The sequence below is a fragment of the Mya arenaria genome, chromosome 4 (genome assembly GCF_026914265.1).
Source record: "Mya arenaria isolate MELC-2E11 chromosome 4, ASM2691426v1".
Classification (NCBI taxonomy): domain Eukaryota; kingdom Metazoa; phylum Mollusca; class Bivalvia; order Myida; family Myidae; genus Mya; species Mya arenaria.
The window spans coordinates 2,102,426-2,130,321 of NC_069125.1; the positions used below are offsets into that span (position 1 = coordinate 2,102,426).

At 35.3% G+C, this 27,896-nt stretch overlaps 2 protein-coding genes across 4 annotated transcripts; one reads left to right on the forward strand and one right to left on the reverse strand.

Moving 5' to 3' along the window:
* Positions 1–6,813: 6,813 nt before the first annotated feature.
* On the reverse strand, positions 6,814–10,645 carry LOC128232038 (neuronal acetylcholine receptor subunit alpha-10-like). Its single transcript, XM_052945378.1, has 4 exons — positions 10,530–10,645; positions 9,470–9,621; positions 9,008–9,156; positions 6,814–7,580 (listed from the first exon to the last, which is right to left on the reverse strand). The coding sequence occupies exons 1-4, from the start codon at positions 10,570–10,572 to the stop codon at positions 7,226–7,228; spliced, it is 699 nt and encodes a 232-aa protein (XP_052801338.1). The 5' UTR covers positions 10,573–10,645; the 3' UTR covers positions 6,814–7,225.
* A 2,730-nt stretch (positions 10,646–13,375) lies between these two features.
* LOC128231453 (uncharacterized) lies at positions 13,376–27,318 on the forward strand. 3 transcript variants are annotated; one of them, XM_052944286.1, is made up of 16 exons: positions 13,376–13,536; positions 15,713–15,845; positions 16,160–16,370; positions 17,227–17,414; positions 17,792–17,873; positions 18,494–18,565; positions 18,933–19,039; positions 19,140–19,230; positions 19,426–19,506; positions 19,882–20,016; positions 21,061–21,157; positions 21,326–21,408; positions 21,721–21,897; positions 22,117–22,218; positions 22,328–26,690; positions 26,837–27,318. In XM_052944286.1, exons 1-15 carry the CDS (start codon positions 13,386–13,388, stop codon positions 26,390–26,392), a joined length of 5,775 nt encoding a protein of 1,924 aa, XP_052800246.1. In that variant the 5' UTR covers positions 13,376–13,385; the 3' UTR covers positions 26,393–26,690; positions 26,837–27,318. The 3 variants fall into 3 exon arrangements, with proteins under 3 accessions (XP_052800246.1, XP_052800247.1, XP_052800248.1); XM_052944287.1 differs by having other exon boundaries at positions 19,885–20,016; XM_052944288.1 differs by lacking the exons at positions 21,061–21,157; positions 21,326–21,408.
* Positions 27,319–27,896: the final 578 nt, after the last annotated feature.

Genomic DNA, 27,896 nt, shown 5'->3' on the forward strand with positions numbered 1-27,896 from the left:
ACGCATGTAAACATAACTGTTATGTATAGTACCTATCCCGGAACACAGCAGAACTAATAAGCACTTCTTTAAAAGGAAAAATGCACATATCAATAAAAGTGGTGGCGCTGTTGCCCTAGTGGTGGCGCTGTTGAGTAGAAGTGGCGCTATCGAATATGTTTTGCGCTTGAAGTAATATAAAAAGTAAACGCTTTTGGAATGAATGCAAAAGTTGCTATGTTCATCATTCATTGATCATTATGCTGGTTATGTATACTACTTTCAGAAACAAAACTTTACGCACACTGCCTTAACCTTACTGAAAACTATTTCGAAAACAAACGGCTAGGTGCTGTTAATTTATACCATAGAACTAGAACCACCATGGAAGTGTCGACAGTTTTTTTCTTTGTACCACCGTAAAGTGGTGGAGGTGTTGTTTAGAGGCCGTGAAGAGGTCGTACGAAAAGTCACCGTGTCCAATCGTTTCGGTGTGAGGTGGTGGAAGTGACGTTGGTTAGTGCTGGTATAACGGCGATTAGTGGTAGTAAATAACTTCTTTCAAAATTATATGTGCAAGATGACCTCCTGTTATATATCTATTTGGCTATGAATGTGTAAACGTTAAATGCTGAATAAATGTTATGTTATGTTATGTTATGTAATTATATGCAGTTTGTGTCATCCACAATGCCGCCATTCCCCAATCATTCGGGGGAAACAAGACATTTGATATGGAAGGTGTGATCCGCGAGATTTCAAAGTTAAAAATGGCAAGACAGCTCCTTTCCGTAAGGAATATCTAACCTGTTTTATTGGTTTATAGTAATTATTGGATCGAATTTTGGCCAATCAACAAACGTTTTGGTTAATTTTAAGCAAACTGAAGAGTTATAAGGTTAACTTGACTTTGGTTTTCAACAAATTGGATCATTAATCTAGATTTTATATATTTCGATAAACAAGCTTTGAACTTGTTAATGACATTGAAGTATAATAAGATTTTACCTGTTTTAAAATTTTGATACTGTTTGTTATAGTTAACATTAGATATAAGATTATCATTTAGGGTGTCTTTTTAAAAGAAAATATTGCAACGCTTTATGATGCGGAGGGCGCATCAGTTTTTGCTGATTGCATCGTGTTTTTTATTTCCTTTTCTGTAGCAATTTTCAAATATTATTTGTCCACATTGACACTAAACCTGAACATTATTGCTTTATAAGTTATAGAAGCTTGTCATTTTGTCATTTGTCCCTGGTGTACGCATATTACTTCATGTTAATAACCTCTCTCAATGAAACATTCACATTCGTATGCATGATTTTGTTTTGGAAAAACATTCATTTTTAACAATAGGGTTGTTTCATCTCAACTGAAACCGCAGTTTTCGAAACCGAGTAAAATTTCATTGTGTATTATTGCTAATGTAAGCACATTTATAACGTTCATATTATTTATAAGATTTTGACTGTGACCAGCATTTGCAGTCAAACGGATGACATTTTGGGTTGCTGAGTGAGCTACTCAAAATACCAGATGCTTCCTTGGACCATCATCAGTTCGGTTGTAAAGTTTTCTGATGTTATTTTATCGGATGCAGATGTCAACGGTTCCAATGATGCGACACCTGATGTTACGACAGTTAAAGGCAAGTAATTGTTGCCATGTGTGTATTGCCTGCTGGCACATCAGTGCCTGTGCCGCTCAGCATGCGCCTCTAGTTTCAGGTAGGTTGTGTTTTATAACGCCTTTAAAGACATGTATCATACTATATCGTATAATTTTCCTTCTTGTTTTATCGTTCATTTTTTGCTTTTTGGTATTTTTTTCTCTTTTGGATTTTTATTCAATAATATGTATGCATTTTACATTACCTAGTATGACATAACGTAATACAAATTTATAAATTATGAGAAGCATGATATATGAATAAAGTTTTTTTATGTATCAGTAATATTTGAAATACTGTGAATGTAAAAAGCAATCTAAACCAAAAAGAATGGTATAAAGGAAAAAAAATAATAATTCATGAACATGCATGTTAATGATATAATTGTTCTTTTAGTACATTGTTTTATTCTTTTGTACCAAGACTTAAAATCTGAAAAATGTAGTTACAAAAAAAACAAATTTCTTACAATTGCCCAATTACTTTCAATTTTATCTGAGATATTTGTATTTTCATAATTGTTCCATGCTAACTAAAGGCTATTTCTGAAACCAATTACTGTCAGGACAAACTTTTATCTTTTACACAGAAAAATAATTTTCTTACATTCTAATAAAAGTATATCAAACATAAAGTTATTATTCCCAGAACCTAACAATACAAACATATCGTTTATGGCAATACTTGAGTCATAAGTTTTTGGTATTTTTAAGCATATTGCCTCTGTGCGTATGTGAATAAGTTTCTGATAATTAAACTTTTTATCAGCGCTAATCAAGGTTTTATAAGTAGTAGTAGTAGTAGTAGTAGTAGTAGTAGTAGTAGTAGTAGTAGTAGTAGTAGCAGCAGCAGCAGCAGCAGCAGCAGCAGCAGCAGCAGCAGCAGTAGTAGTAGTAGTAGTAGTGGTAGTAGTATCTATGATATACATTTCTTTTCCGCGAGTAAAATGGTGATTTATTTTCAGATTCTGGTTTTTTAGTTACTTAAAAATATTTAAAATCTATATATACCATACCGCCATCGGAATATTAAATTTGGGTAAAGCTATGAGATTTCTTAATACAGTACATATTAAAGATGTCCTGCGGAAAAAAAAGCTGTCTTGCCATTCTATGGTCGTGTTCTTTGCTTTAATTTAACATTTACAGTTCTTGAATCATTCTTTCCATATAAAATGTCGTGTTTTTCCCGAATGGTTTGGAAAAATGGCGATATTGTGGAGGCAATGCATACGATGTATCAATAATAATAATAATAATAATAATAATAATAATAATAATAATAATAATAGCATATTTGCACATATCCTTGTGATTTTTTTTATCGATTTCTTCATTGAAATTACTTACCTCTGGTGTATTTTATCACCACAAACCGGCATTATTCTTTCACTTACCAACGATACTCCCACCACTTCACCTCGTAACTGTTGGACACGGTGACAAAGGGGAAGAAAATTCTTTTCAAGAAATTGTAGTATTTTCATGGTGGATATCTCTGATTTATGATATCAGCCCTAAGTACATGTACGCCAGCTGAAACTATTTTATTATTATAATATACAATGTCGTTGTGTTTATTGACAAATACCAAAATGTATATGAGTTATAATAACTAAATTTCAATCTTAAAGTATTGATGATAGCTACGTTTTAAAAAGCAGTGCAGAGACAAGTTCATTTGCATACTTAATTAAGTGGTGATCTATACTGAGGCAGTATCCTGTTTATTGCATGGCCTGATCCGGCATTATATCTGATAGGCTCATGGGCTATTTCCTTAGACTGAGTAGAGTTGTAACTGACGGAAATGAGCTAGCACGTAGGTTGCAAGTAGTTTCTTAAGTATTTTGTAGGTCCGTATTCATATCACAGATCACATTCACTTCTTGCTTTGATATAATGGTTCATTTTAGAATAAAAAGGATCAAAGTATATTTGTTTATTAAAACTTTGACAGCATACCTTGTATCATTCTATCAAAACATCGTTATAATAATGCTTATGTCCAACAATTATATTTTAACCTAGATTTATTACGCTAAATAATTAAATATCTAATGCAAACCTAAAGAGGATTGAGGCCAGGAACCGTTTGTTAATTCCAGTTTATCAAGATCTGTCGGCGCGTATTGGCAGCATTATGGTTTAACCCACCGTGACGTCATCACGACTTAAATTGTATTTAACTGTAAGTGACATGAGATGTAATGAATAAAATCAAGATATTTGAACACTTTAAGATTCAGAGTAAGATACAGGAGATCCGGATCTCTTTTCGAGACCACTAGGTTTTTTAACGTGCTAGGTGTATAGCTTTGATACACGGGATACAACTTTCCTGGGTTTAAACCAGTACTGAGAATACGATTTCCTAGTACTACCATCTAAATGTCTAGGGCTAAGCAAAGGAGCTACTGTACTGCTACCACATTGTCACGTACATGTATTTCGTTTGCAGCGGTCGAAGCGAACGCTCTACCACTGAGCTATCGGGGCGGTATGGTCAAGATCAGTTGCTAGGGAAGGAGCTTTGGTGTTCGCACATATTTGTGCGGCAATGACTATCGAGGGTTTACCCTATTTATTGTAGCTCCATATTATGGAGAGCAGAATTGACGGTGAATACAAACATTTATTTTCGTCGAGAGTGTTTTGTAAGCCTGCATGATTTGGTACAGTCGTCTATTTTCAATAGTTCGCTGCTCCCTCTGCACATGCGCGAAATATCTATTATTTACAGCTAAGGGTGCCCTTGAAGCTTACGTCATATACCCAAATTTAAAATAGATGTGTAATCAGCTATCGAATCGTTTTGACACAAAAATTGGCTCGTTCCAAGACAAAAAAAATGTCAAACAGGTAAATGTGTGAGAGTGCAGCTTTAATTTTGTAAAACGATGAAATTTTGGCCAAATTTTTGTTCCGAAAATATCCTATGGAGAATCATACTTGGGACATTAAGTCCAGATTGGCCCTTTTGTAGATAATACTAGATAGCCCATTTCTTGGTGGCTTCGTGTTTAGTCTCTTTGTTATTTTATCTCGGAGCATTATGTCACCGATTAATTACGCGTTTATATGTACACTCTTGCATACAAAAAACATGTTAACTTAAAGACACTTATTGATGTGTGTACGAGTTATGTCCCTTATTTAGTCGAGCAAAAGAGTGAGTAAATCTAACGATTATTAAAAAAGTAATGCAAAGCAACACTGTTTCAGGTCATGGGAATATACTGACTATTATTTTTTTTAATAAAAAGTAACGATTAAATGTGCCCTCCTTGTATATATACAAGGAAGGCATATTTAAAATCGTTACTTTTTATTAACCTTTTCGCTTTCACCCCTCGATTTTTGTATTCAAGAAAGAAAGACGCGCATCCCGAACAAACATGGACACAGCTTTTACGCTACGACAGTTAAACGAAGGCGGTTTCAGTAATTGCCCATGTTAAAACATTTACAAAACAACAACTGATGCTGTTTTCATAGTTTGTCCAAGATGATTCACAATTTCTCATTCTCATTCATCAGAAGTTTGATAAATCAAAGCATCCTCACTCTGGGGTACGAATATGCAAACTCTGCGATGCCTGAGTTTCAGCTGGATATTGTTTTTGTTTATACTGTAACATATTAAAAAAGAAGAGGTAGTAACATTAGTTTTCAGCTATCTCCAGAATCCTTACGATAATACATGTATGATATTTGGTTCAATGTGTTTTCATGAAATAAATGATGTTTTTAACAAGTGTCAACGACATTCCTTTGTACACTTATACGTGTAAACTAATAGTTACCCGTATTACAGTGCTATACACTGGTGCATGTTATAAAACAGGGTAGCTCTAACCAGGGTTGCATTCTGACTGTGCACTATGCTCCAAAAAACCTAAAATGACTAACAATCTTATCGGAGCACTCGCAGAATGGGTAAGGCCCGAGTGTGTGTATAAATAAGCTTATACATCACCACCACCCAGTAAAAGGCTTGAAAGGCACAAAACGTGTGTGACTACATATTGGTTTATGCAACCTGTAAGTGTACATGTGGACTACTTTTTGTGTAGTACGTCATCCGAGTATGACATAATGTGTATAGTGCACATTTAAAATAACATATACGATAACAAGTGGAATTCACAAAAGACGTAACATTTGGATCTTCTCGGCCATTTTTATCGAAAACAACCTCGGATGTATGCCGGTACATCAGTAGAAGTAGTTCGTAAAATTTTGAATTATATTATCAATTAAATGTAGTGATGTATTTTAATTTATTTTTTTGGTTGTCATTGAAGTGTTTTGTTGCAATCATAATTAAGATTCCCAAGAGTTAAGAAATTAAGTTAAACTGCTTAATTGAAATTACTACGCGATCTACTTGCAGCGTAGTTGATGTGTAACGATTTCCGACATTGTAAACCTTCCATATACATCCGAGGTTGTTTTCGATAAAAATGGCCGAGGAGCTCCAAATGAAGACGTTAACTATTAACCTTCACGTACATGTACGCTTACTTGTCGTGTTTGGCAACCTTCTCATTGAAGATGCACTCTTATTCCCACATAAGATTTACCACAATTAATTATATTGTTTTAATATTCCAAAAAAGATGAGTAAATGTCGAAAACAATGGTTCTTATGAAGGATACCGAGTTTAATTTGAAAGAAATGTGCATAAAATACGGTATTTCTAAGTTATGAGAATATAGTAGATCACAGTAAATCTTTTAGCATTTACCAATCATTTAATACTTTTGCGGTTTCAGCTATTAAATACACGGCTAGGATCTTGTTATCAGTAATCAATATTTTCCATAAATGCACTCCGACAACCCTGTTTCCAAAATAGTGTTTTGGCAGTGCTCCGTCAGACGGCCATATTGTGAAAAGGTTTGTCGAAGTGTTTTAAGAAACTAAACTCTCAATCAAACCCTGGAAAGAGATCGAAGGCGGGGTTCCGTATGAGGTGTAGACTGCGCTATATTTCATTTAAAATGGTGAAGTTATCTTTGTTTAAAGTCTTCATTAGAAGCAAAATATTGCCATCCGTTGTAGCACATATGACGTAATTTATCACGTGGTATACACACACTGTTTACTCTGTGGAATCGAGCTTGTTACGGAAAGTACAACAATGGTTGTTTACAATATACATTTGTGTATAATTTATTGCACATCAATGACACGACTTTGATCAACATACGCTGCATATTAATATCAAAATGTAATAGCATGTTCAGTTTATTTACGGTTAAAATTATCTGGAGGTCTATTGTAAATGTAATTTTTGAATCATGAATCTTCGAATTTTCTCCGAACATATTAGCTACTACACAGTTGAATCGACATAAAGTTTTTATAGTTTTGAATACAAAATGGCCAGTAACACTGTTCATTTACTTAAATTGATGTCACCACTAGTATGTCTTTGCTATTGTATTGTCTGGCCGGTGTTTACATGTCGTCCTGGTTCAACGTTAAAGTTCATGTATCAGCGTATTATTTGACCTTAGAGGTCACAAACGAATGTGCGTAAATATTATGGTTTCGGGTTGCTAACGTCTAGGCGACGTATCTGAGGCGAAGCGTGAATGAAGCCTGAGCGTACGATTCGGGGCAACAGCTGTAAACTTTGTGTTCGATGTCGGCATGAGTGGAGACTAACTTCCAGTGAGGGTTGAAGTCAACATCGAAGGAGCTGGTGCCCATCACATCAGCTTCTAGTTTTAGGTCGAGCGTAGAGGTGCTGTGGGTCCAGGAGACGAACGTCAAGTGACACTCGATTTCGTCACCGTTCTGTAATTCGCCGTGAGAGCAGAACGTCTTCGTTTTCATAGGAGGCATCCAGATTACGTGACCGTTAGAGTTAATGATGACATTGGCTTCCTCGGTTTTAATAAAGACTGTTCTCCCGGCCCTGTTGGTAAACAATATATAGAAACATTTCAAATTTGATGCTAAAAAGTTCTTTACATGTTTAGTTGCATTTTACTAGCCTACCGGTCTACAGACACATTTGCTTGATGGGATATATCTCGAAAAGCCATAACAGCTAAAAATTTAACAACTCCGTCATTGGCGATAACTGAGTACCATTTTTTAAATCCTTGAGATTTTCTGACTTTGTCAAAATGCAGAATTACGTAGCGGATTTATGTTGATCGTTAGTACAAATGAACCCTTTAATAACCCTGAAGAAAAAATGAAAACTTTTAGGTTAAACGTCACTAAGTATTGTTCAGATCATAAAACACCAAAACAGCAGTTCATTCCCTTAAAGAAAATGTGTCGACAGGATACAACAAAGAAGAAACAGACATATGGTTTACATATCATATATTTGCGATTTATCAACAGTACCAGAGTCGCAAATAACCTTCTGAATGTCTGTATCGAAGAAGGATATGTAAGAGTTAATGTTGGCGATGAAAGTAACAATTATCCTTTGTGTTATCTATGATACGATGCCCGTGATCTGAACTAAGCTGCTGTTAGGATAAAGTATCACCGAATATTTTACCTTACATAAATGTGTCCCCTCATTGTATATACAAAGTCTATCGGTCTGTATATCACTGTCTGTACCTCGCCAAAAATGTAATATTGGCCGCTGACATACAACTGGGTAGTGCGGCTTGCTATCTCACAACGGCGAAAATTTGTCGCAAGTAAACATAACAAGCTTTGTTCAATAAAAACACATCTAAAGCCTTATTCAATATAAAATGTTCGGTATAATATAAGAAATATTTACACACCATTTCGGCTGGCCGGTCCTTATAATCAGTGTGTGTATACCACGTGATAAATTACGTCATAAATGCTACGATGGAAGCAAAATTTTGCTTAAAATGAAGACATGATCAAAGAAGTTTTCTTTTACAACATCATTTTAAACAAAACAAAATGCAGTTTATGCCGCTTAAAGAGCCCAGCATTTGTGTTATTACCGAAATTTGATAAGGTGATTAGTGTCATCAAACACTTCATGATAATGTTTTGACAGTGTTCCGTCAGACAGCCGTATTGTGAAATGGTTTGTCGAAGTGTTTAAGAAACTAAACTCTAAATTAAACTCTGGTAAAAGACCGAAGGCGGGGCTCCTTAAGCGGTGTAGACTGCGCTATGTTTCATTTAAAATGGTGCAGAAATAGTGAAGAAATTGTTATCTTCGTTTAAAGTCTTAATTAAAATCAAACCATTGCCTTCCGACGTAACATTTATGACGCAATTTATCACGAGGGATACACACACTGATAATGTGATATGCCCCTCAGTGGTGTATAATATTTCTTTAACGTTTGAGACTGATATCATTTGTAACTCATGCCAATAAACACTCACCCTTCCATCATAGCGAGGTCGGGCTTCCAGATAAGCTCAGAGGGCAGGTTGATCTGTTCTAAGCCACCCACGTGACCTGGCCTCCACTTGAGATTATCTGCCTCCCAGCCCATTGATATGTATGTGTCCAACGTAAGAATCTGGTTATCCTACAAATAAAAGATTTTATAATATTATGACGTCACGTTTCACCTTTGTTAGTCAATTTTAAGGTTTTGTATTTACGCACACATTTCAGAGTGTAAGCAATCATATATGAAGACAAGATATGTATTTGTTTAATTTACTCTAACCCTCAAGGTCGTAACATCCTTTTAGACTTTTTGTTACTTTACGTAAACGTATTCACATTTATGGCGGGCTCTCATTATTCTGAACGTCGTAATTCAGTTCAGAGATAAAAAAATAAATTTATAACAATCTCTAAACACGAAAAGTCGTTGTTTTACATAAATTGCTCACCACGTCAATAATTCTGAGGAGACTGACGCCCACTGATACGTTGACCACGTGACCGTCGACACTGTCAGGTATGACGTCTTTCTCGTACTTGTACATAAGGTCATCGCGCAGGTGGTGGCGGTTCTTGTAAGTTTCGGGTTTGCTGCACACAGCTTTGTGAAGAAATATTTGTGTTAACAGTTTACGAAGTTGACTAGTGAGCGTTATCAAATCAATAGAAATAGCTATTCTGAAAGCTCATGCAGAACAAGTGTAATTCAGTTCATTTTGCATTGAAATAGTTCTTCATAGTTCTTTTTAAAGAAAGAAATAAACCAAATCAAAACACTTGATTTCACACAGTCTAGCATGTAGCTTTAATGCACCAGTCAATTGTAACCACGCCTCCCGAGGTCCGGGGAATAGCGGGGACTTTGACTTTTGGTCCAGCCAACTTAAAATCTTTTCTAGTGTTAAAGTGATGTATAATACGTTTTGAAAGGTTGGTCAATATAAACTTATTTAAAACACACTTCTCGATATTATATCAATAAAAGTTAAAACTTTTAGTGGAAAAGATGCCATTTCCAGGAATTTCAAACGTAATGCAGGGCAATATTTACTGGATAGAAAAAAAGAAATCATGCAAGACAATTAACAGATCACCAAACCTAAACTAATTAATTGTTTAAGTTCCAACAAGTAAATATTTTAGAGTATTTAAGGCAAACATAAATTTTGATTCCATGGTGACCATTTAATACAAGTTAAAGTGATGGCAAGGCCTGCGCGATTTTGAAGCACAACTAGTTACAATATCAAGCACGATTTTCTCAATGACTGCATGATTTTTTAGATAGGAAAGTATTCAATTGATTGATTTTTAATAGAAATAACATGTTCTTACCATTTCAGGTGCAAGATAAAACTTTAACATTAAAGAAATAATGAAAATTGTATAAAACCATAAAAGATGAATCGCGTCAGGCTTAACAGTTTTTACCCCACCCACTCACTCGCCATTATGAATGACAGTATTTCAAGAAGTAACTTACAGCATTTATTGAATAAAATGACTTACCAATGCCGATGCAAGACAAAACAGCAAGTACTTTGTAGTTCATTCTGTCGTCTGCTAATGTTTCCAAAAACAACTCAGAAGCTAGAGAATGGATGTCTATATATACGTGTTCTTGTTTTTTCAGACCCTTGAAGCAATTAGGTCAAACTTACTCACATGATGCCAAATGTCAAATAACTTGGGTCATAGTCAAGTGATTTGAAAATGTAGTCTCTGCGTTTTTTTGTTATGTTGTATCTGAATGACCTTGATCGACATTCTTGACAATAACATGTTTGGTCGCATAATGGAAAACATCATTGTTCTGTCGTTGCTCATAAAAACTTTTATTTTTTATATTTAATACACTTTTAGTTCTATTCAACATATTCCGATGGGTTTATGGCATTTGAAAGAATCTCTGTATTATTCATAAGATTAGTAAAGTTAGCAAAGGCCAACAGAGTCAACTTAAAGTTGCACTCTCACAGATTGAACGTTTTGACAACTGTTTTATAATTTTGTCTTGGAACGAGCTAATTTTTGCGAAAATCCATGGAAACCAGTGATATAAGACTGCTGACAAAAAAATAGACCTCAGAGTTTTATATTTAAGTTCAAAAATGGATGTTTTATGCTATTTTCTTAAACCGTTAGTAACGGTTTAAGCCATAAATTATTAATTTTCGAACGGGAATATGAAAAACTACGATCTGATCTTTTGTCAGCAATCTTTTATCATTGGTTTGCTGATATTTACGCCAAATTTTTCTCTTTTCAAGACAAAAAAATAAAATATATAAAAATGGTATATCTGTGTGAGTGCAGCTTTAAAGACCCTGTTAAAAGAATGTCGGGTTTCCCAGCTGACCATCAAGGTCTGCACGGTTTGCATTATGACTTGACCCTAGGCGATTTAAATTGTGTTGAAATTCCGTGACAAGAGCAATTCGCATTTCGGACATAGGAAGCCCAGAAGAAACAGAGTGGGATACAATGAGAGGCCTGTTGTAAGTTTTTCGGTATCGGAAGTAGAGGATTACCTTATATGGAAAATGCTTAAAATAGCACATGACGTATTGCAAAGGTTACGATCTACGCACACTTCTGGAGAAATGACCCGGAAACTGATGCTTTCTGTCACGGAAAGCTCACGAGAGAGATTCGATTCGAATTTCTTGAGATTGAAACTGAGATTTAAGCTTGCTTAGATATCATCGCTGACCAAACTTTAAATCAAAATACTACTCGCGCCTTTTTTTTGAATATAATTGTGACTGAATTAAGTTCCTAGAATTATTTATCGCGTTTTCGCTTGTATTGTGAATCGTCATTTGATTTCGCGACTTTATTTTTAAAAAAACCCAGCAGTATTTGTCTATATTTATGCCCCCTTTTGAAAAAAGTGGGGTATATTGTTTTGCACATGTCGGTCGGTCGGTCGGTCGGTCTGTCTGTCTGTCGGTCGGTCGGTCGGAATACCAAATGGTTTCCGATCAATAACTTGAGAACGCTTTGACCGAGGGACCTCATACTTGGTATGTGTATTGGTCATCACCAGCAGATGAACCCTATTGATTTTGAGGTCAGTGGGTCAAAGGTCAAGGTCAGTGTGACCTTTACATGAAAAACGGTTTCCGATCAATAACTTGAGAACGCTTTGACCCAGGAACCTCATACTTGGTAGGTGTATTGGTCATGACCAGCAGATGAACCCTATTGATTTTGAGGTCAGTGGGTCAAAGGTCAAGGTCAGTGTGACCTTAACATGAAAAACGGTTTCCGATCAATAACTTGAGAACGCTTTGACCCAGGGACCTCATACTAGGTAGGCTTATTGGTCATGACCAGCAGATGAACCCTATTGATTTTGAGGTCAGTGGGTCAAAGGTCAAGGTCAGTGTGACCTTTACATGAAAAACGGTTTCCGATCAATAACTTGAGAACGCTTTGACCCAGGGACCTCATACTTGGTAGGTGTATTGGTCATGACCAGCAGATGAACCCTATTGATTTTGAGGTCAGTGGGTCAAAGGTCAAGGTCAGTGTGACCTTAACATGAAAAACGGTTTCCGATCAATAACTTGAGAACGCTTTGACCCAGGGACCTCATACTAGGTAGGCTTATTGGTCATGACCAGCAGATGAACCCTATTGATTTTGAGGTCAGTGGGTCAAAGGTCAAGGTCAGTGTGACTGTAAGCTGAAAAAAGGTTTTCTGATTGTCCATATTTTTTTAATGCATGCACAGATGATTGGGATTGATGTATAAATGTTTGTATAGAAATGATTTTCTTTTATGTTACTATTTTAGTTGGGCATTTATTTGCCTTCTTAAGTTATCATAAGTAAAGTGCATCTTATGCAATTTTGGAGAAAATTTGCCTCAAGCTCCTCTATCCACTAAGTGCCATGTTTGTTTCAAACTAAGATAGATGATCATCAAGGATATATTTTCTTTAGTAAAGTTTTAAAGTAAGAGTATTGTTCTGATATTTGTCTTATATAGTAGACAGTAGAAATTTATATGTCACTAAATGCATGAGTTGAAGTATCAGTTTTCAGTGAACATCTAGTTTAATTATGCCCCCCTTCGAAGCAGAGGGGTTATATAATTGCTTTGCACATGTCGGTCGGTCTGTTGGAAGACCAAAGCTTGTCCGAGTGATAACTCAACAATTCCCGGACCTATGGTCATCAAACTTGACATGAAGATTAGGTATGACCAGTAGATGACCTGCCTCATATGCATCCAATGACAAATCAGCTGTCATTTCAGTCCATGCATATTTCATTCAATTGTCCAAATATTTCTGGCAACTTGGCGCTCAGGGGGCATAATGTTTGACAAACATCTCTTGTTTCTTTTCTGTCGAGATGCACATCCAGGTCGAGGAGCGTGTGTTTTCTTCCATTGCAGATTCAAGTGGATGTCTTGGTAGTGCGCTTGTGGCAGGTGATTCCAACGTACATCGTATCCAAGCAGCGATTCCAAATTGGTCCACTATTCGATGCCTCCCAGTATCAGGTACACACATTTTTAAAAGGCAAATGGATGTTATTTAAATGATTATGGCGAACTATTTTGCTTCAATATTGCATAAAGATGTTAGTGAATGTATTATGACCCAAATAATCTGCCACAATATTCAACTTATAGTCTCCTTCAGTTTTGCAGACGACATATTTCATCAACCCGAAGACCTTAGCCTTATAGTATCCAATTTGCCCTGATATATTTGATGGTTATTACTGTAAACACTATGTTATGCACCAGTAAATTGTAACCACCCCCCCCCCCCCCAGGTCCGGGGGAATACCAGGGATAGCCGGTGAAAAGGGCCATGTTTCTACTTTCCAGGTGGCCCCACAGGGCCGGGTGACTGCGGTGTTTTTGTCATAGCGCCAAATTAAGCCGAGATTGGGCTTCATGTAGAGTCTCTGAGGTGCGAGGGCATTTGGCCGGGGTTTAACCATCAGTTCGTTCCCGCAGGGCAGGGATTTTACCCGGGGTTGGCTGGACCGAAAGTCAAAGTCCCGGCTATTCCCCTGACCCTGGGGGCCAAGGTTACAATATTGACTGGTGAATTAGCGTAGCACTATTATCTCAAGGGTATTCTGTGAGGAAAAGTGTGTCCATGCAGTGTTGGCTTTCAACCCAGAACTGCTCGAACCAACTGAGCTTTCCGGACATGAAGGATTTCGTATCCAAACACTCTCTAATTTTCCCCATATTTACATTTAAGGGTGATTCTGGCACTCGGTTCTTTCTTTTCTGACACCAATAAAGACATCCGTGGAGGTAGTGAAAGTACCCAGTGTGGTGGCTGGACACATGAATACCAGAACAATAGCACAGCCCTCTAACCAATTGGCTAGCTGGGCAGCTGGTTTTTACACATGCACACACACGCATATACACATGCTTCATGCCTTCCACCAATAACCTTTTAGGCTGATCCAGAGATTCTTGCATTTTACTTTTGATATATCAGTATATAAGTAGTCCTGCGAGAAAGAGTGCATCCTGTGTGTGGCTTGAACCCATGATTTGATTGCACTAGCATGGCATTCCAGTGATTAATTTTGTGCAAAGGCTTCTCAAGGCTGTTTCACTGGACCATAAATTTTATTTTTCCCAAATTTTTTTGTCCAATTTCATATTTGCAAATTATGTTGATTTATACAAATTGCAGTGAATTTTATAAAAAAAATCTTGACATGACAAACTTGTTCACAGCATAATGTTTGCATAAAGAAGTGATAACATGTCTATTTACCATTACCCACACACTGTTTACTCCACTCCGCCATTTATTTTGTAGCTTGTTCTTGCTCACACATTTTACACTCCTTGGCCCCAATTAACCTATAAGCTGATTCTGGCATTTTTACCTTTTATTGACACAAGTAAGGAAAACAATTTGGAGGAAATATTGTTTGTTTGAATAATAGCCTTCTTTTGGACTCAAACCCATGGCGGCAGGAACATTAGCACAGTTCTCTAACCTATTGAGCTGGGCTGGTGGTTCTTACCCACACAAGGTACAGATACATGTAGGCCAATATATTGCTAGAAGTAAAAATGTCATATATTGCCTTGTTTCTCAGCCATTTCATCTAAAGGTCCCTGTTAGCTCAAAGTACTTGTTAAAGTGATTGGTGTATACAAAATGTTTTTCTTAAGTTTCTAGTTAAAGACCTTCTTTCTTTTCACTTTTCCTGTTTAAACATCCCACATATCAGTCAAGCTAAACTGAATAAATTTTTTACGTATATGGACAAACAAGAACTCCACACGACCACTTTTTAAACAGTGTATTATGTGAAAAGAAAAGGAAAAATGTTTTTTTATTTAATACCAATTAAATTCCATGCGCCAATCATATCACAAGATATGGTACTGCATATTCCATTCCATATTAATTATTGAATCAAATGTTTCTTGATTGATTTGAACCATCCAATACCAAAATAATATTATTAATACATCAGTCAATTGTAACCACGCCCCCCCCCCCCAAGAAATGGTCCTTACCGGGGTTAGGGTTAGCAGTTTGTCCCCACAGGGCTGGGGTTAAACCCGGGATTTGCTGGACCGAGAGTCAAAGTCACCGGTATTCTGGACCCGGGGGGGGGGGGGGTCGTGGTTAAAGAAAACATAAAAACAAAAGCTACCATTGTTCAGTTTACCTCAATTGTAGGAGCCAAGTTTGTGAATGACAAGAAGGGATTTGTGGCAGTTCTGCAGCTTTCATTGAAGAAGGAGTTTTACCCATGTGTCTATATTCATCTTGGCTCCAATGATGTTCAAGCCAGAGAGGATGTGTTTTATAGGTACACATTAAATATGTTTGATTCTATTACGTACGAAGCAGTCTTTTCAATAAGCTTCGTCAAGGTACCAGTTTTTAAAAACTCCCTTTGGCGTACTCTATTTCAATGACACACATTTTGTCTATAAGTAACAAAACAATTTATGAAATTTTATTTAATCTCCTTTTCCTCAAGTTTTAATGTTATGAAATATGCCTGATTCAAGAAAGTTATGACAAAGTGTTATTACGACTTTATAATGCTTTATTTGAAGAAGTCACTACTTGTTTGCCTTGGCTTTATTAATAGTCTAATAATGTATGTTTATTTCAAAGGAGAGTCACTGAGGTATGTGATAGTATCCACGAGACGAGTCCGGAAACTGAGATTGTTTTATGTTCTATTCTGCCACGAAAAAAGAATGACAGACGAGTATCTTCAACATTAGCGAGAGTCTTCAACAGATGGATCCAGAATGCTAACACCATGCTAATGGACATTTCAGAGGCCATCCCATACATCAGATTCCTTGGATATGGAGCTCAGGTATAAATCAACAAAATAAGTTTATGCAATACAGAAATAAAAGTTGTAGATATTTGGCAAATTTAAGATGATCCTTATTTATATAGACAGGTAGAAATATGTAACTGTAATGCATTTTTATGCCTTTGTGGATATGGGTTGTCATAATGATATTGTTTATTTCATTGGTATACATATATCATTATTATAAGTCACGTGACCTGCCCATGTTAATTTCTCATATTCCCATCATGGGCAATTTCGTACTGTCACACACTGACAGTATCGTTTTGACCGGTTGACATGATACTGTCACATAGCACGCACGTCTTAAAATAGGCATTTTTTGGTTTCCCAAGTCTGAGGTGGTAAGCGCTTATTAAAATGTATTGTGAATCTGGTTACAACCGGTGTTTGCCTTATTTCTAAACAACATTTGCAACAAAATGGCAGCTAAAGTAAACAAACAATAATTACAGAATAAATTGATTAAACTTGAAAGTTGTGTTATTGTAAAAATCTTATATATCATGTATATAAATGTAACTGTGTTCGGTATAATAAAATAAATATTGCATGGCTTCCAGTGTGACAGTACATATTGTCAACATTCGGGTAAATACTGTTACCCTCGGCTTCTCCTCGGTAACAGTATTTCCCTCATGTTAACAATATGTACTGTCACACTGGAAGGCATGCAATATTTATATAATATTCACCAACTTTTTCAAAAACAGTATATGAGCAATATCATTATTTTTGTTTCTGTATCTCCGTTAACAAGATAGTATATTGAAGATAGCAAAGATGAAGACTTAATATTCCAATGATTGAAAAGTTTGTTAAACCATGCATTCTGTTTTTATATACAATTAAGGAATGTGCTGATGTGTTGGGTCGTGATGGACTTCATCTGAGTCGTGTTGGTGGTAGACATTGTAGTCAGGTGATTGAGGAGGATGTGTATTCCTGGAGTGAAATAGCCTATCAGCAGGATGTACATTGGAATGAAGACATACGCCAACCACATTCAGCAGAGATTGATGCATCAAGCTTTGACCAGTGGTATTTGTTTCAAATATATTACAATTCAGCTGAGTTAATTAGTTTTTTGCCTGTGTAAAATATCCGAATATTGTCATTACCTCAGTGTTGTTTAAGGGTATAAGATGAACATGTCGTGTTGATGAATTAACATGAAATATTTTACAATGATAAGAATTATATTAAATGTTGGCATTGTTCGATACTGTCTCACTTAATTGCTTGTTGTATGATGCAAGGTTAAGTATGACTCTTGTTCGGTTTGTAATATGTTAGTCAGTTAAAAGAAGGATGTCCATTTAATTATAGTTCATATGGTGTTCCTAACTCCCTACGTCTGAGATATTAAAAACAATATTTTCCTGGTGCCTTATTTTTAGCTCTGACTATTTTCAAAGCCTGGCAGCTGCTGTTGAACCAGTCAGTGACCAGAATGTCCAGGCCAGCAAGCAGCCTCTGTACTCGGAAATAGTCCGTTTGGTAAATACAACACTTGCTCTAAATGGATGTCATTTGCTAGATGAATAGTTATAATTTATCAAAAGCATTGAATTCTCTGATAAGATGCTTGTGTTGGTTGGTAGATATAGGATGTTCATTCATAAGTTACCATTAACAGGTAATTCAAACAATTATGAACCTTTTCTAATTTGATATTCGTAACATTTGGTCAGTCATCAAGTTAGTCTTTCGGATGAACAAGCCCGAATTCATGTATAAATGCTTGGCATTTGATTTTTTTAACAAGCCCTGCAGTATAAAACCCAGAAATTGAGGAAGCCAAAACACATTTTACCAGTGCAGGGATGGGGCTTGTGCTAATATATATTTTATCTATTTTGTGTCGAAAGTAAATTAACACTTATTTACTAAGGCAAAAGTGGTCAATGTCAAGTGTTTTAACCTTAGCATGGAAGAATCAAATATGTTGTGTGTTTTTTGCCTTAATTCCTATTTTGTACCACTGTTCTTTTTATTTCGAAAATGCCTCTATTCAGAGGAGATAACAAAGGTTATTCTTAATTATAGTGACTTCATAAAACAGATGAACTGAACTTCATATTATGACCGCAAAAGAAACATTTGTTTTATTCTTACAGCCAGCAGCTGAAGTTCCAGATGTTACCTCAGTGCAGCATAATGTGAAGTTACCAAGGCGCAATGTATTGAAGGTCTCTGTTATGTTTGTTTTGTACTTAAAATATATATTATAACATAATTATTTAATAAATATAGGTAATAGTGCAAAAAAAACTTATGTCAATCTGAGATTCCTGTGCTGGTGTTCTTTTTGAAAGCCTGTTAAGCTGTTTCAGATGGGCAATGCAACAATTTTAATAAAATTTAATGAGCATTTACATAACTAAACTTAAATACATTCATTGATGAAAACATTTAAAGCATGTCTGTTTCTTGTCTACCTTTGGTAGGGACAAGGGTTAAACAACCTGAAACATTTCCATATTTTGCTATATTTTTATATATCCTGATTGACTTATACCCAGAAGGTAGCCAACGTTTTTTGTCATTAATATTTAGGTTGATGAATGTGCTAGATCAGCCAGACCATGTAACCACAGATCAAACAAACATCGAAGGGCAAGGCGAAGAAAATTTACGCAACACAGACAGCTGAAAGTTCAAAGGTAAATGAAATATATTTGCTGATGTTAAAGCTTCTGTTTAATTTACTTGTCAAATCAATTAATTGATGTTACAATTATATTTCCACATGTATATTTGTAGATCTGAGCAGTATAAAGATCACGTTGAAATTCTGTTGACATCTGATGTAACGGTAAAGGTGAAGGCAGACAATGTACATAGCATCTGGATGGTAAGTTACAATATTCCTGTAGTGATGTAGTTTCTTCAAAGAAGATTAAAATCAACATAACTATCAAAGTTAATCCTAATCATTTTCTGAGCCATAACAATGTCCTAGTGTTCTGATGTGTTCTTGAAATAGAGAGAAGAAACACTTTTGATGGTGGTTATGGATAATAAATGCTTTGATATCTTGCATATTTAGTGCCCGAAAGAAGACGCCATTACCACAAAGAAGCGCCTACCTGTCTGCTCTACAATGACTGGAGTTAAGAAGATAAACAAGGTAAGAACATGCTACATGAAATTGCAATTTGTAACAAATTGCAGCATCATTTAAATTAAATACAATTCAGTTTTCCAATAATTTAATAAAAAAAGGGTAGGCAAATGCAAAACCAATGCCTTTGTTAATCTATGAGGATTTCATTCCCAGCTTCATTTAGTAAAACCAGAGTTATAGCCCTTGAGTTTGCATTATTATTATTATCATATTTTTTTTTCTATTTATTTCTAAGAATGTTTTGGTGTATTGCTTTGATGCTTTCTGTTGAAATGTTTTAACGTGCAATATTACGAAAAGTGTCGAAGTGAATTGTAAAAACCTCATTTTATAACTTGAAGCAAGAAATATTGAATGCATTGTGTCCGTTAACTGTAGCAGACATGGTTTGACTGCCCCCTTTGCCCAGTGAAGTGTTCTAGAGAAGATTTCCTACTGGACCATTTCTGTCGACGCCATGTACCTGGAGGGACCAAATACAAGAAGAACACTGACAATTCTTTCTGTCATCGGGTATGTTAGATATTTACTGAGTAGTACGGTAAACAAGTTTTTTTTATATCAGTGAATGAGTTTTACCTCTTAGTTTATAATTATACATTTTATAATAAATTTTTCATAGTCCTTGGCATCTTCATTTCTTACATGACTACTTTGTAAGTTTTAATAAGTCGGCTATGATTAAATTGGTATATTTTGATCCCCCACCCCCTTTTCGGAAATTTCCCCCTGGCCCCTTAAATTATTGACTGATATAAAAATGCTCAACACGGGTCTAACCGTCTTGCATATTTGTCAGGCATTGGAAACAGCTTAAATTGATACCAGCTGGTGTTGATGTAAACATTTACATGTAAAAAGGGAGGATTGTTACATTGTGTTATGCAATAAGACAGAGCATGAACACATATCCAAATGTGATACAGTCATTTATAAAAAACACACAACCCGAACCACTATTTAAAACAAGAATTTGATGAAAATGTGGCAATAAATTTATATTGGCGTAAGATACATTGGATTGTCTACTTTCTCTATGTGACATTCCCCCCATCCCCAGTGAAAGATATGTTTATAATTGTATATATGCATTAGTTTTGTTTATTTACTGAATCTTAATGCTCATTAGATAATCAATGATTCTTGCTTGTCAATAATTGTCAATTCATTGTAATGTTAATCAAATTTAATTGAATTAATGCCAAAAATGACAGATTAATATGTAATATTCATTATGTGCTTTCTGTCTAATAAAAGAAATTTATCAGTAAAACAAAATGGTTATTTACACTGTTCTGAATTTTAGTCAGTTTTAATGTCAAAACCATACTTTAGTGCAAACAGGGTCCAGGAACTCAAATTATAAATTTATGATATCCTTTCTGAAATGACATTTATCTTGCTCGTTCAGTGAAATAAATTACAATATTACATTGAAAAACAAAACAAGCATCATCTATATATAATGAACTTTCCATTAGGGTAATTTTAATGTTAAAATAATAAAAATGGATATTAATGTTTAATGAAATTATTTTATTACAATTTACGAACAAGAAATCAACGAAGAGCAGCAGAAGTCAGCCAAACTCGAAGAGCACCATTTCAACATCCAGCCTGAACCCTGTAGAAAAAACTTCACCTCCCCATCAAGGTTTAATTTCTTTCTTGGGTACTAAATCAAACATTGTTTATATAATTTTTTCATGTTATTCATGCTTCTTTTTGTCAACACTTACTTATCAACTTAATATCTGTGTAAAAATAAAAGTTATTAAGGCTCAAGTGTACATGAATTCAGAAATTTGTGATTTTCTTACAGATGAATTGGATATCGCAGATCACGCCGATTTCTCCAAATTAAAATTACTTTTATCAAATGATGTTGAGCAAAATCCTGGACCTGTGAGTTATAAAATATGTTAACATGAAAATAACGAAGAGATCAAAATTTATGAAATATAAAGTTACTATTATTAAGTTAAGTGCCAACCTTCATCTTCTGCATGTTATCCTAAAGTTTGTTTATGACATTTAAAAAAATAAAACAGTTTAAACTGGTCTTGCTTTAATGACTAATATTAAGAAACATGCAATATAACAGATTTGTAATAAAAAATTTGCATTTTCTATGGTCTGAATGAAGGTAATAATTCAGAAAAATATTAAATGATTTATTTACCATATAAACAAATTTCTTCTGTTTTTGTCCCCAAGACCTATCACTGTGAATGGAATAATTGTGGATTCATCGGGCTAACAACAACCAGAATGGGACAACACCTGCGACAACATGGACGAGAAGAGGAATGCAAATGGGCGCAATGCAATGGATTTCAGCGAACGAGCTACGAAGACCTGGAGTTACACATTATACACGACCACTTCTTTGATGTATGGTGCAAAAAATTTTTTGTAATGTTTAACTTTTTTGCATGTTTATAACACTAAATAGAAAATTAAAAATGTAATGACAGGGTTTATCAATAGCAATGATGATCTCCTTAACCTACTGAGCAATAAATAATTAGCTGTTTCATTCCCTTGTGTTCATGTATGACACTGTTAGACATCTTTCTGTCAATTTTATTTCCCAAATGATTTTTTATTTAGGACAGAATCACCTTTCCTTCCCTAGATGATTGGCTGGAATATCTCCCAGAAAAAAGAATCGACCCAGAAACCACTGATTTACGCTTCTGTCCAAAACACCTGGTAAGACCTTTTCAATAGTTTCCATATTTGAACTCAATGTGGAAATAAAGGAGTCTTTTTCAGCAATATTTCACTCACAAATATGAGAAATATTCAATGTCTTTTACAGAGAAGCAAGCTGAAGTTGTTACTGTTTGATGAGGACTACCTGGACATGCCGACAAACAAATCATACACAATGAGCGACCACCTGTGTACACTGGATTTTGAAAGTAATCATTATACTAAAAATTTCTTAAATATTGAGAAAAAATTTATTGAAAAAAGACTTTTGTTAGGTGAAGACTGGTCAGATTATAATGGTAAATTTGAGGAAAATGACACTGATTCACTTTTAAGTCCAGATCCAAAAGTCCGCAAGCACAGGCAGTTCCATGGTGGAAAATATCAATTCCACTTTGTCCAAACTTCACGTCCTGAATTAAGTTCAAATTCTCATTCTGGAACTAAGTTAAAGCCTGTAAAAAGAAAAGCTTCCTGTACATTTCCAAATGAATGGTCAAGTATCTTGCTGACAAATTTACGATTCTGTTCTCATGCCATAACTATGCAGAACTTATTTCTGAATTTGATTTTAGACGAAGGAATTGTTGATTGCAAAAAACTAAGTTTTCTTAAGTTAGAATATGACACTGCTCTATTAGCATCAGCCAAAACCTGCACCAAAGGTGTTTTTGTTTGTCATGTATTTAAAATCATTGTAGACAATGCTGAATATCTGTACATCCGCTATGTTGAGTCTGGAGTGTATGCTGGCCTAATGGAACAGAAATATTTGCAAGAAATCAAAGATACATTTCATTACACTGACAATAATATGTTTTTGCATAATACATTAACAGTGGAAGATATACAGAACATGGAATCTGATCATATAAAAGATAAAAAGGAAAAGCCGAATACATATAAGCCCAGCAGCAGACTTAATGATTTCTTTAAGCAAAAATTCATTCCAGGTATTGCTGATACAAGACAAATGAAGGACACTGATAATATTAATTGTTTATCCTTTGCAGTATCAATTTTGCCCTTTTCTTCAACCTCAACTGCCAAGTTTATGGATGCTTGTACTGCAGGAAAGGAAGACCGTCTTCAAGCTTTGCTTTTAGATTTTAGGCACTCAAAATTGGAACAGGTTCCTCGAAACTCGAGGGAAATATTTCAGCAGCAATATGAAGGAGAAGAAACCCTTTTAAGTCAGTCAAAGGCATTAAATTGTTTACCAGGTGATGTCAAAAGAAAAACCGAACTATTCAAAGGTGATCCAAAATTTGCATCCAACTTCATAAACAAGAAAAAACCTCAACTCAGAACATCACTTAGATATCTTACTTTCAGTCTCTTTCTGCAGAATGAAATTAATACAATTTTCACTAAGTATAGAACATATTACCCAGATTTAAATGCGGTTCAATGTGAGGTTTTAGAAATTCCTGCACTAGAGAGGCCATCTAAGAAGAGGAAAAGCACAGCCTCTGTGAAGGTGACAAAAGATGTGGAGCCATTGAGTGTTATGCAGGAATCAAAAAAATCTATGTATGAACAATTTTCTATTGATTTAATAGAGGATGGAAAGATATATATTCAGGTAGCTGAGGAAGACACCATGATATGTTGTATGAATGATTATAATGATTCTGGTTCTTTAAGAAAAGAAGTGTATGTTTATACCACTTGGCTAAAGCAAGAATCTGGAGACTACTTCCATTGTACCTGCAGTATATATAGAACTTTATTTGATATAGCTCATAGCCAAACTCTAAATTATTCAAACAGGAATAGCTGCATGCACTGTACATTCCTTAAGTGTATTGTTCTTCCAAATCTACAGATAGATGAAAGGGCTACAGAAACCAAAACCCGTAAATTTGTTCAGGAGGGAAAGCAGTGTGCTGGCAAGGATTTGATTGAATTAAGTGACTTTAATGGTACATGGAAATTTTCAGTTTTGGCAGAAGGAGAGACTAAACCTGTTTTTTTATCACTGAGTCACAACAAGGCCAAAGCAAATTATACTGTGACCTGTCACAATGGCGAGTGTCAATCAAAGAAGGGACACAAACGATATTTAAATAACTTGAATTCTTCCAATCTTTGCAGACATTTATTTGTGCTGAAACATAATCCAGAATCCTGGATTGATTTGCATGAAAGAAATGCCACTAATGAAACTTTTTTAGATGACCAACTACTAGATGATGAAACAAATGATGATGCTGGTGATGGTGATCCTGTTGATACTAATGACAATTTTGATCCTGAAACAGGTCTATGGAAGTATAAGTGTGAGAGCAGCCATCCAGCAGCAGCTAGAGAGAGTGATATGTTGAGGCGTAACATCATCAAACGTGACGGATGGAATGATTTGACCTTGAGTAGGCAGGCTGATGGTTCATTGAAGGGTCCCAATTTCTATCCAGATATGCCAGACAATACATGCTGCTGTGGATCTGGATGGTTGAAGCGAGATGATGATCCAGATTACTCTGAAAACGGGAAATTGATTCCTTTAGGTCGAGTTCTTACAGTTTACACACAGTTTGCGCCTGTGCAGTGTGATGTTTACAAAAGAGTCTGTTACAACCCGATAGACGACAGTCGCTGTGAACTTGCATGGAATGAAGGCCAGAGTGAATCAATTCATGTTTTTAGTAGTAAAACAGCTGCAGGTGACGAAATAGGATGGGAGTTTACATCATCAGTAATGAAAACTGGTTGCACTTTTTCAGCATACTGTCAGATGAAGGATGAACTTTACAGAACTCGTGACCCAAAGGCCAAGTTTATGGATGCAACAGTTTTTTTAAAATGGTGGTTTAGTTGGGCAGCTAATATGAACATTGATTTCAGACAACCATGTGACATTTGTAGGTATGAGCCTAATAGACTGTGCTGTGATGGAACCAGAGTAGGCGTAGGTTTCCGTCATTCAAATTTCACAGAAATAAGTAAACCTGATAGTTCTTTACAGACACAGCAAACATTGCATCGACGGATGGACAGATGTTACCTGAAGAATAAGCCTGGAGTTGAAAAGAGACAGATGATCGCTTATCGTGAAGCATTGGATAATATAGCCCGAACTACAGTTGCAGAATTTGAACCGTTAGATATTCCAGAAAATAATGATAGAATTAATTTACTTATGCAGGCTCTACCTGAGGAGGCTCATCAATCATTCCAGCGATTTACTCGAGGGATGTCAGAATTTGAAAGAGTAGCTTATGCATCTGTCCTTAAGATGTTGGCTACAACAGCATCTGTGACAAGCATTTTGTCACCAGAATATGCACTTTTCTTGCAGGAATTTCTAACTAATGAAAATCTTTCAGATTTTGAGTTTAACAGACAGATGTATGAGATGAGATCATTTGCTCCAGAAATACGGGACTTGATTGCAGAATCGATGTTGAACAATAACAACATTCTACCTGATGACATTAAACTTTTTCTAGTTCATCTTACTAATGAGTCTCTAAACTTACCAGTTTATGCCCCAGAGGATGCTACTTTTCAATTCGGAACATACAACCCTGAGAAGCTGGGCCGGGCTTATTACTTCAATGAACATGGTGTTAAACTGAGGAATGTACGCAAATTTCAGATAGATGAGGACCGAGCAGGCAGAAACAATGACCATGATGATGAAGCTATGGACTTTGAGCGATGCAGAAAGATTTACTCAAAAATACAACAATCAGCACCCGGCACATCTAACTTGTTTCTTTGGTTTTGTCCAGATCACGGTCATTGCTATGGATTCCACATGACAGTGGCTGAAGGCAGAAAAGATCCATCAGCTTCATTATACTCTCATCTAGCCAAACCTCCACAAGCAGTGTTTTATGACTTTGCCTGTAACTTACAGGAATATTGCCTCAACAGAGAGAGTGGGTACTACAAGAATGTTAGATTTTTTCACGATATTTTTCATGGTTATTCACACAAATGCTCTACTTCTTTTAGAAGCTCTCGACTTCAAGGATTTGAAAGTGTGAACTCAGAAATCTGCGAACAGTTCAACAGCTTCATCCAGATTCTGAAGAAATCAGCAAGACAAATGACACAATCTCATTTCTGTTTCTATCTTCAGTTCTTTATTCATGAGTGGAACAGGAGAAAAAGAGTTGCTTACAAGAGGAAAATCAGCACTGCACTAGCTGGGCTTTTATGAAATGTATAACAACTTTGATTTTCAGAGAGCTGTGCATCATAAAATGATCAAATGAACTATGTTTAATTTATATTTCATTCACTTCTTATATATATTTGTTTGACTTTCTCATTTGCGTATACTTTTGACTAGTAATTATCACTGCATCTGCAATTGTTTTCGGTTTCTGCTGTGTTTGTTAGTATGTTTCAGTTTGAGCGAACAGACTCCAACTTTGGCTTCCAGCTTTGCTGTTGAGAAAGGTCAACAAGTTCCACCAGAAGTTCCACCAGAAATACATCACGTCTTTGATTTTAATGTATGTTAATAATTATTTACATGGTTGTAAACTAAAAGTTCAAAGCATAAATATCTTATATATATAATTACATAAAGAAAAATGTTGATTGTTTATAAAGCTATGAATTAATATGTTTGTTATAGAAATTCATATCCCTCTTTCAGGTTTGAGGCAGATTTTCCACAGCGTCTTCATCCAATCTACTTGTGTCGGCATGTGCAACTACTTAATCTGAAGGCTTGGAGGGAATTGTAGCTCAGTGCTTCATCCTTTATGTGGATAAACAAAAGGGAACCAGAAGGATCGATCTAAAGACATTCTTTTCATAAATCTGTTGGTGTCAAACAATATAATTTTGATTGATCAGTCTTCTTAGTGCCTGTAGTGAACAGTATGTATTGTATTATATGTAGTATAATAATCAATTAAGTGTTGATAAATGTCTTACAATTATCGTATAACCCTTTATATCAAGTTTTGTTATTTAATTGTAGAACAGCAAAAGAAACATTTGTGGATTTTAAAAGATAAGGCAGAGACTATGTTTACACTGTAAATGTTCAACTGGTGAATTCCATTATTTGTTGCAATATCTAGATTTTGATAATGTAAGGAATGATTTCTGATTAAAGTATTACAATAGGAATCCAATCTCTGTTATGCTTAAAGATGCACTTTTACTCCCAAATTAGATATTCCACAGTTTATATAATTGTTTTTTATATAAAAAAATAAGATTCTTATGAAGGATACAGAGTTGAATTTGAAAGAAGGTTGCAGGAAACATAAAGATCATAATCAATCTTTTAGCACTCACCAATCATTTAATATTTTTAATTTTAGGAATTAAATACACAGTTACAATATTGTTATCAGGAATCAATATTTTCCATAAATGCATTATTTAGTAAGTAGTTAAAGGTTTATCAGTCGAAATGTATGTTTCATACATGTGTATATTTTGATTTTGAATAAGAGTCACTTGAAAGATTTAGCTAAAAATGTTAGAAGAAGAAACTGAAATTGCCCAATTCTGTACAAATAATTAAGGTCATACATTCGCTTATACAAATTTTATCAATGTGGAATGTTAACTTAAATTGTTTCTTAAGTATGATATAACAATCTATATTGCATAAGTAATTGAAGATATTGTTAAATACCACTTGTATGTGTACATGCTGGGTACCCCTTGCACATAATGAAAGCTAGGTATGAATAATA

What these genes read in the sequence shown, in the direction of transcription:
- LOC128232038 (XM_052945378.1), bottom strand. Translation starts at nt 10,572, where the DNA reads ATGAACTACAAAGTACTTGCTGTTTTGTCTTGCATCGGCATTG. An exon ending in TTTGTCTTGCATCGGCATTG is followed by an intron (nt 9,622 to 10,529) that starts GTAAGTCATTTT and finishes TTCTTCACAAAG; the next exon opens with CTGTGTGCAGCAAACCCGAA. An exon ending in TCCTCAGAATTATTGACGTG is followed by an intron (nt 9,157 to 9,469) that starts GTGAGCAATTTA and finishes TTTTATTTGTAG; the next exon opens with GATAACCAGATTCTTACGTT.
- LOC128231453 (XM_052944286.1), top strand. Translation starts at nt 13,386, where the DNA reads ATGCACATCCAGGTCGAGGAGCGTGTGTTTTCTTCCATTGCAGATTCA. An exon ending in AGACAGCTGAAAGTTCAAAG is followed by an intron (nt 19,040 to 19,139) that starts GTAAATGAAATA and finishes GTATATTTGTAG; the next exon opens with ATCTGAGCAGTATAAAGATC. An exon ending in GAGTTAAGAAGATAAACAAG is followed by an intron (nt 19,507 to 19,881) that starts GTAAGAACATGC and finishes CGTTAACTGTAG; the next exon opens with CAGACATGGTTTGACTGCCC.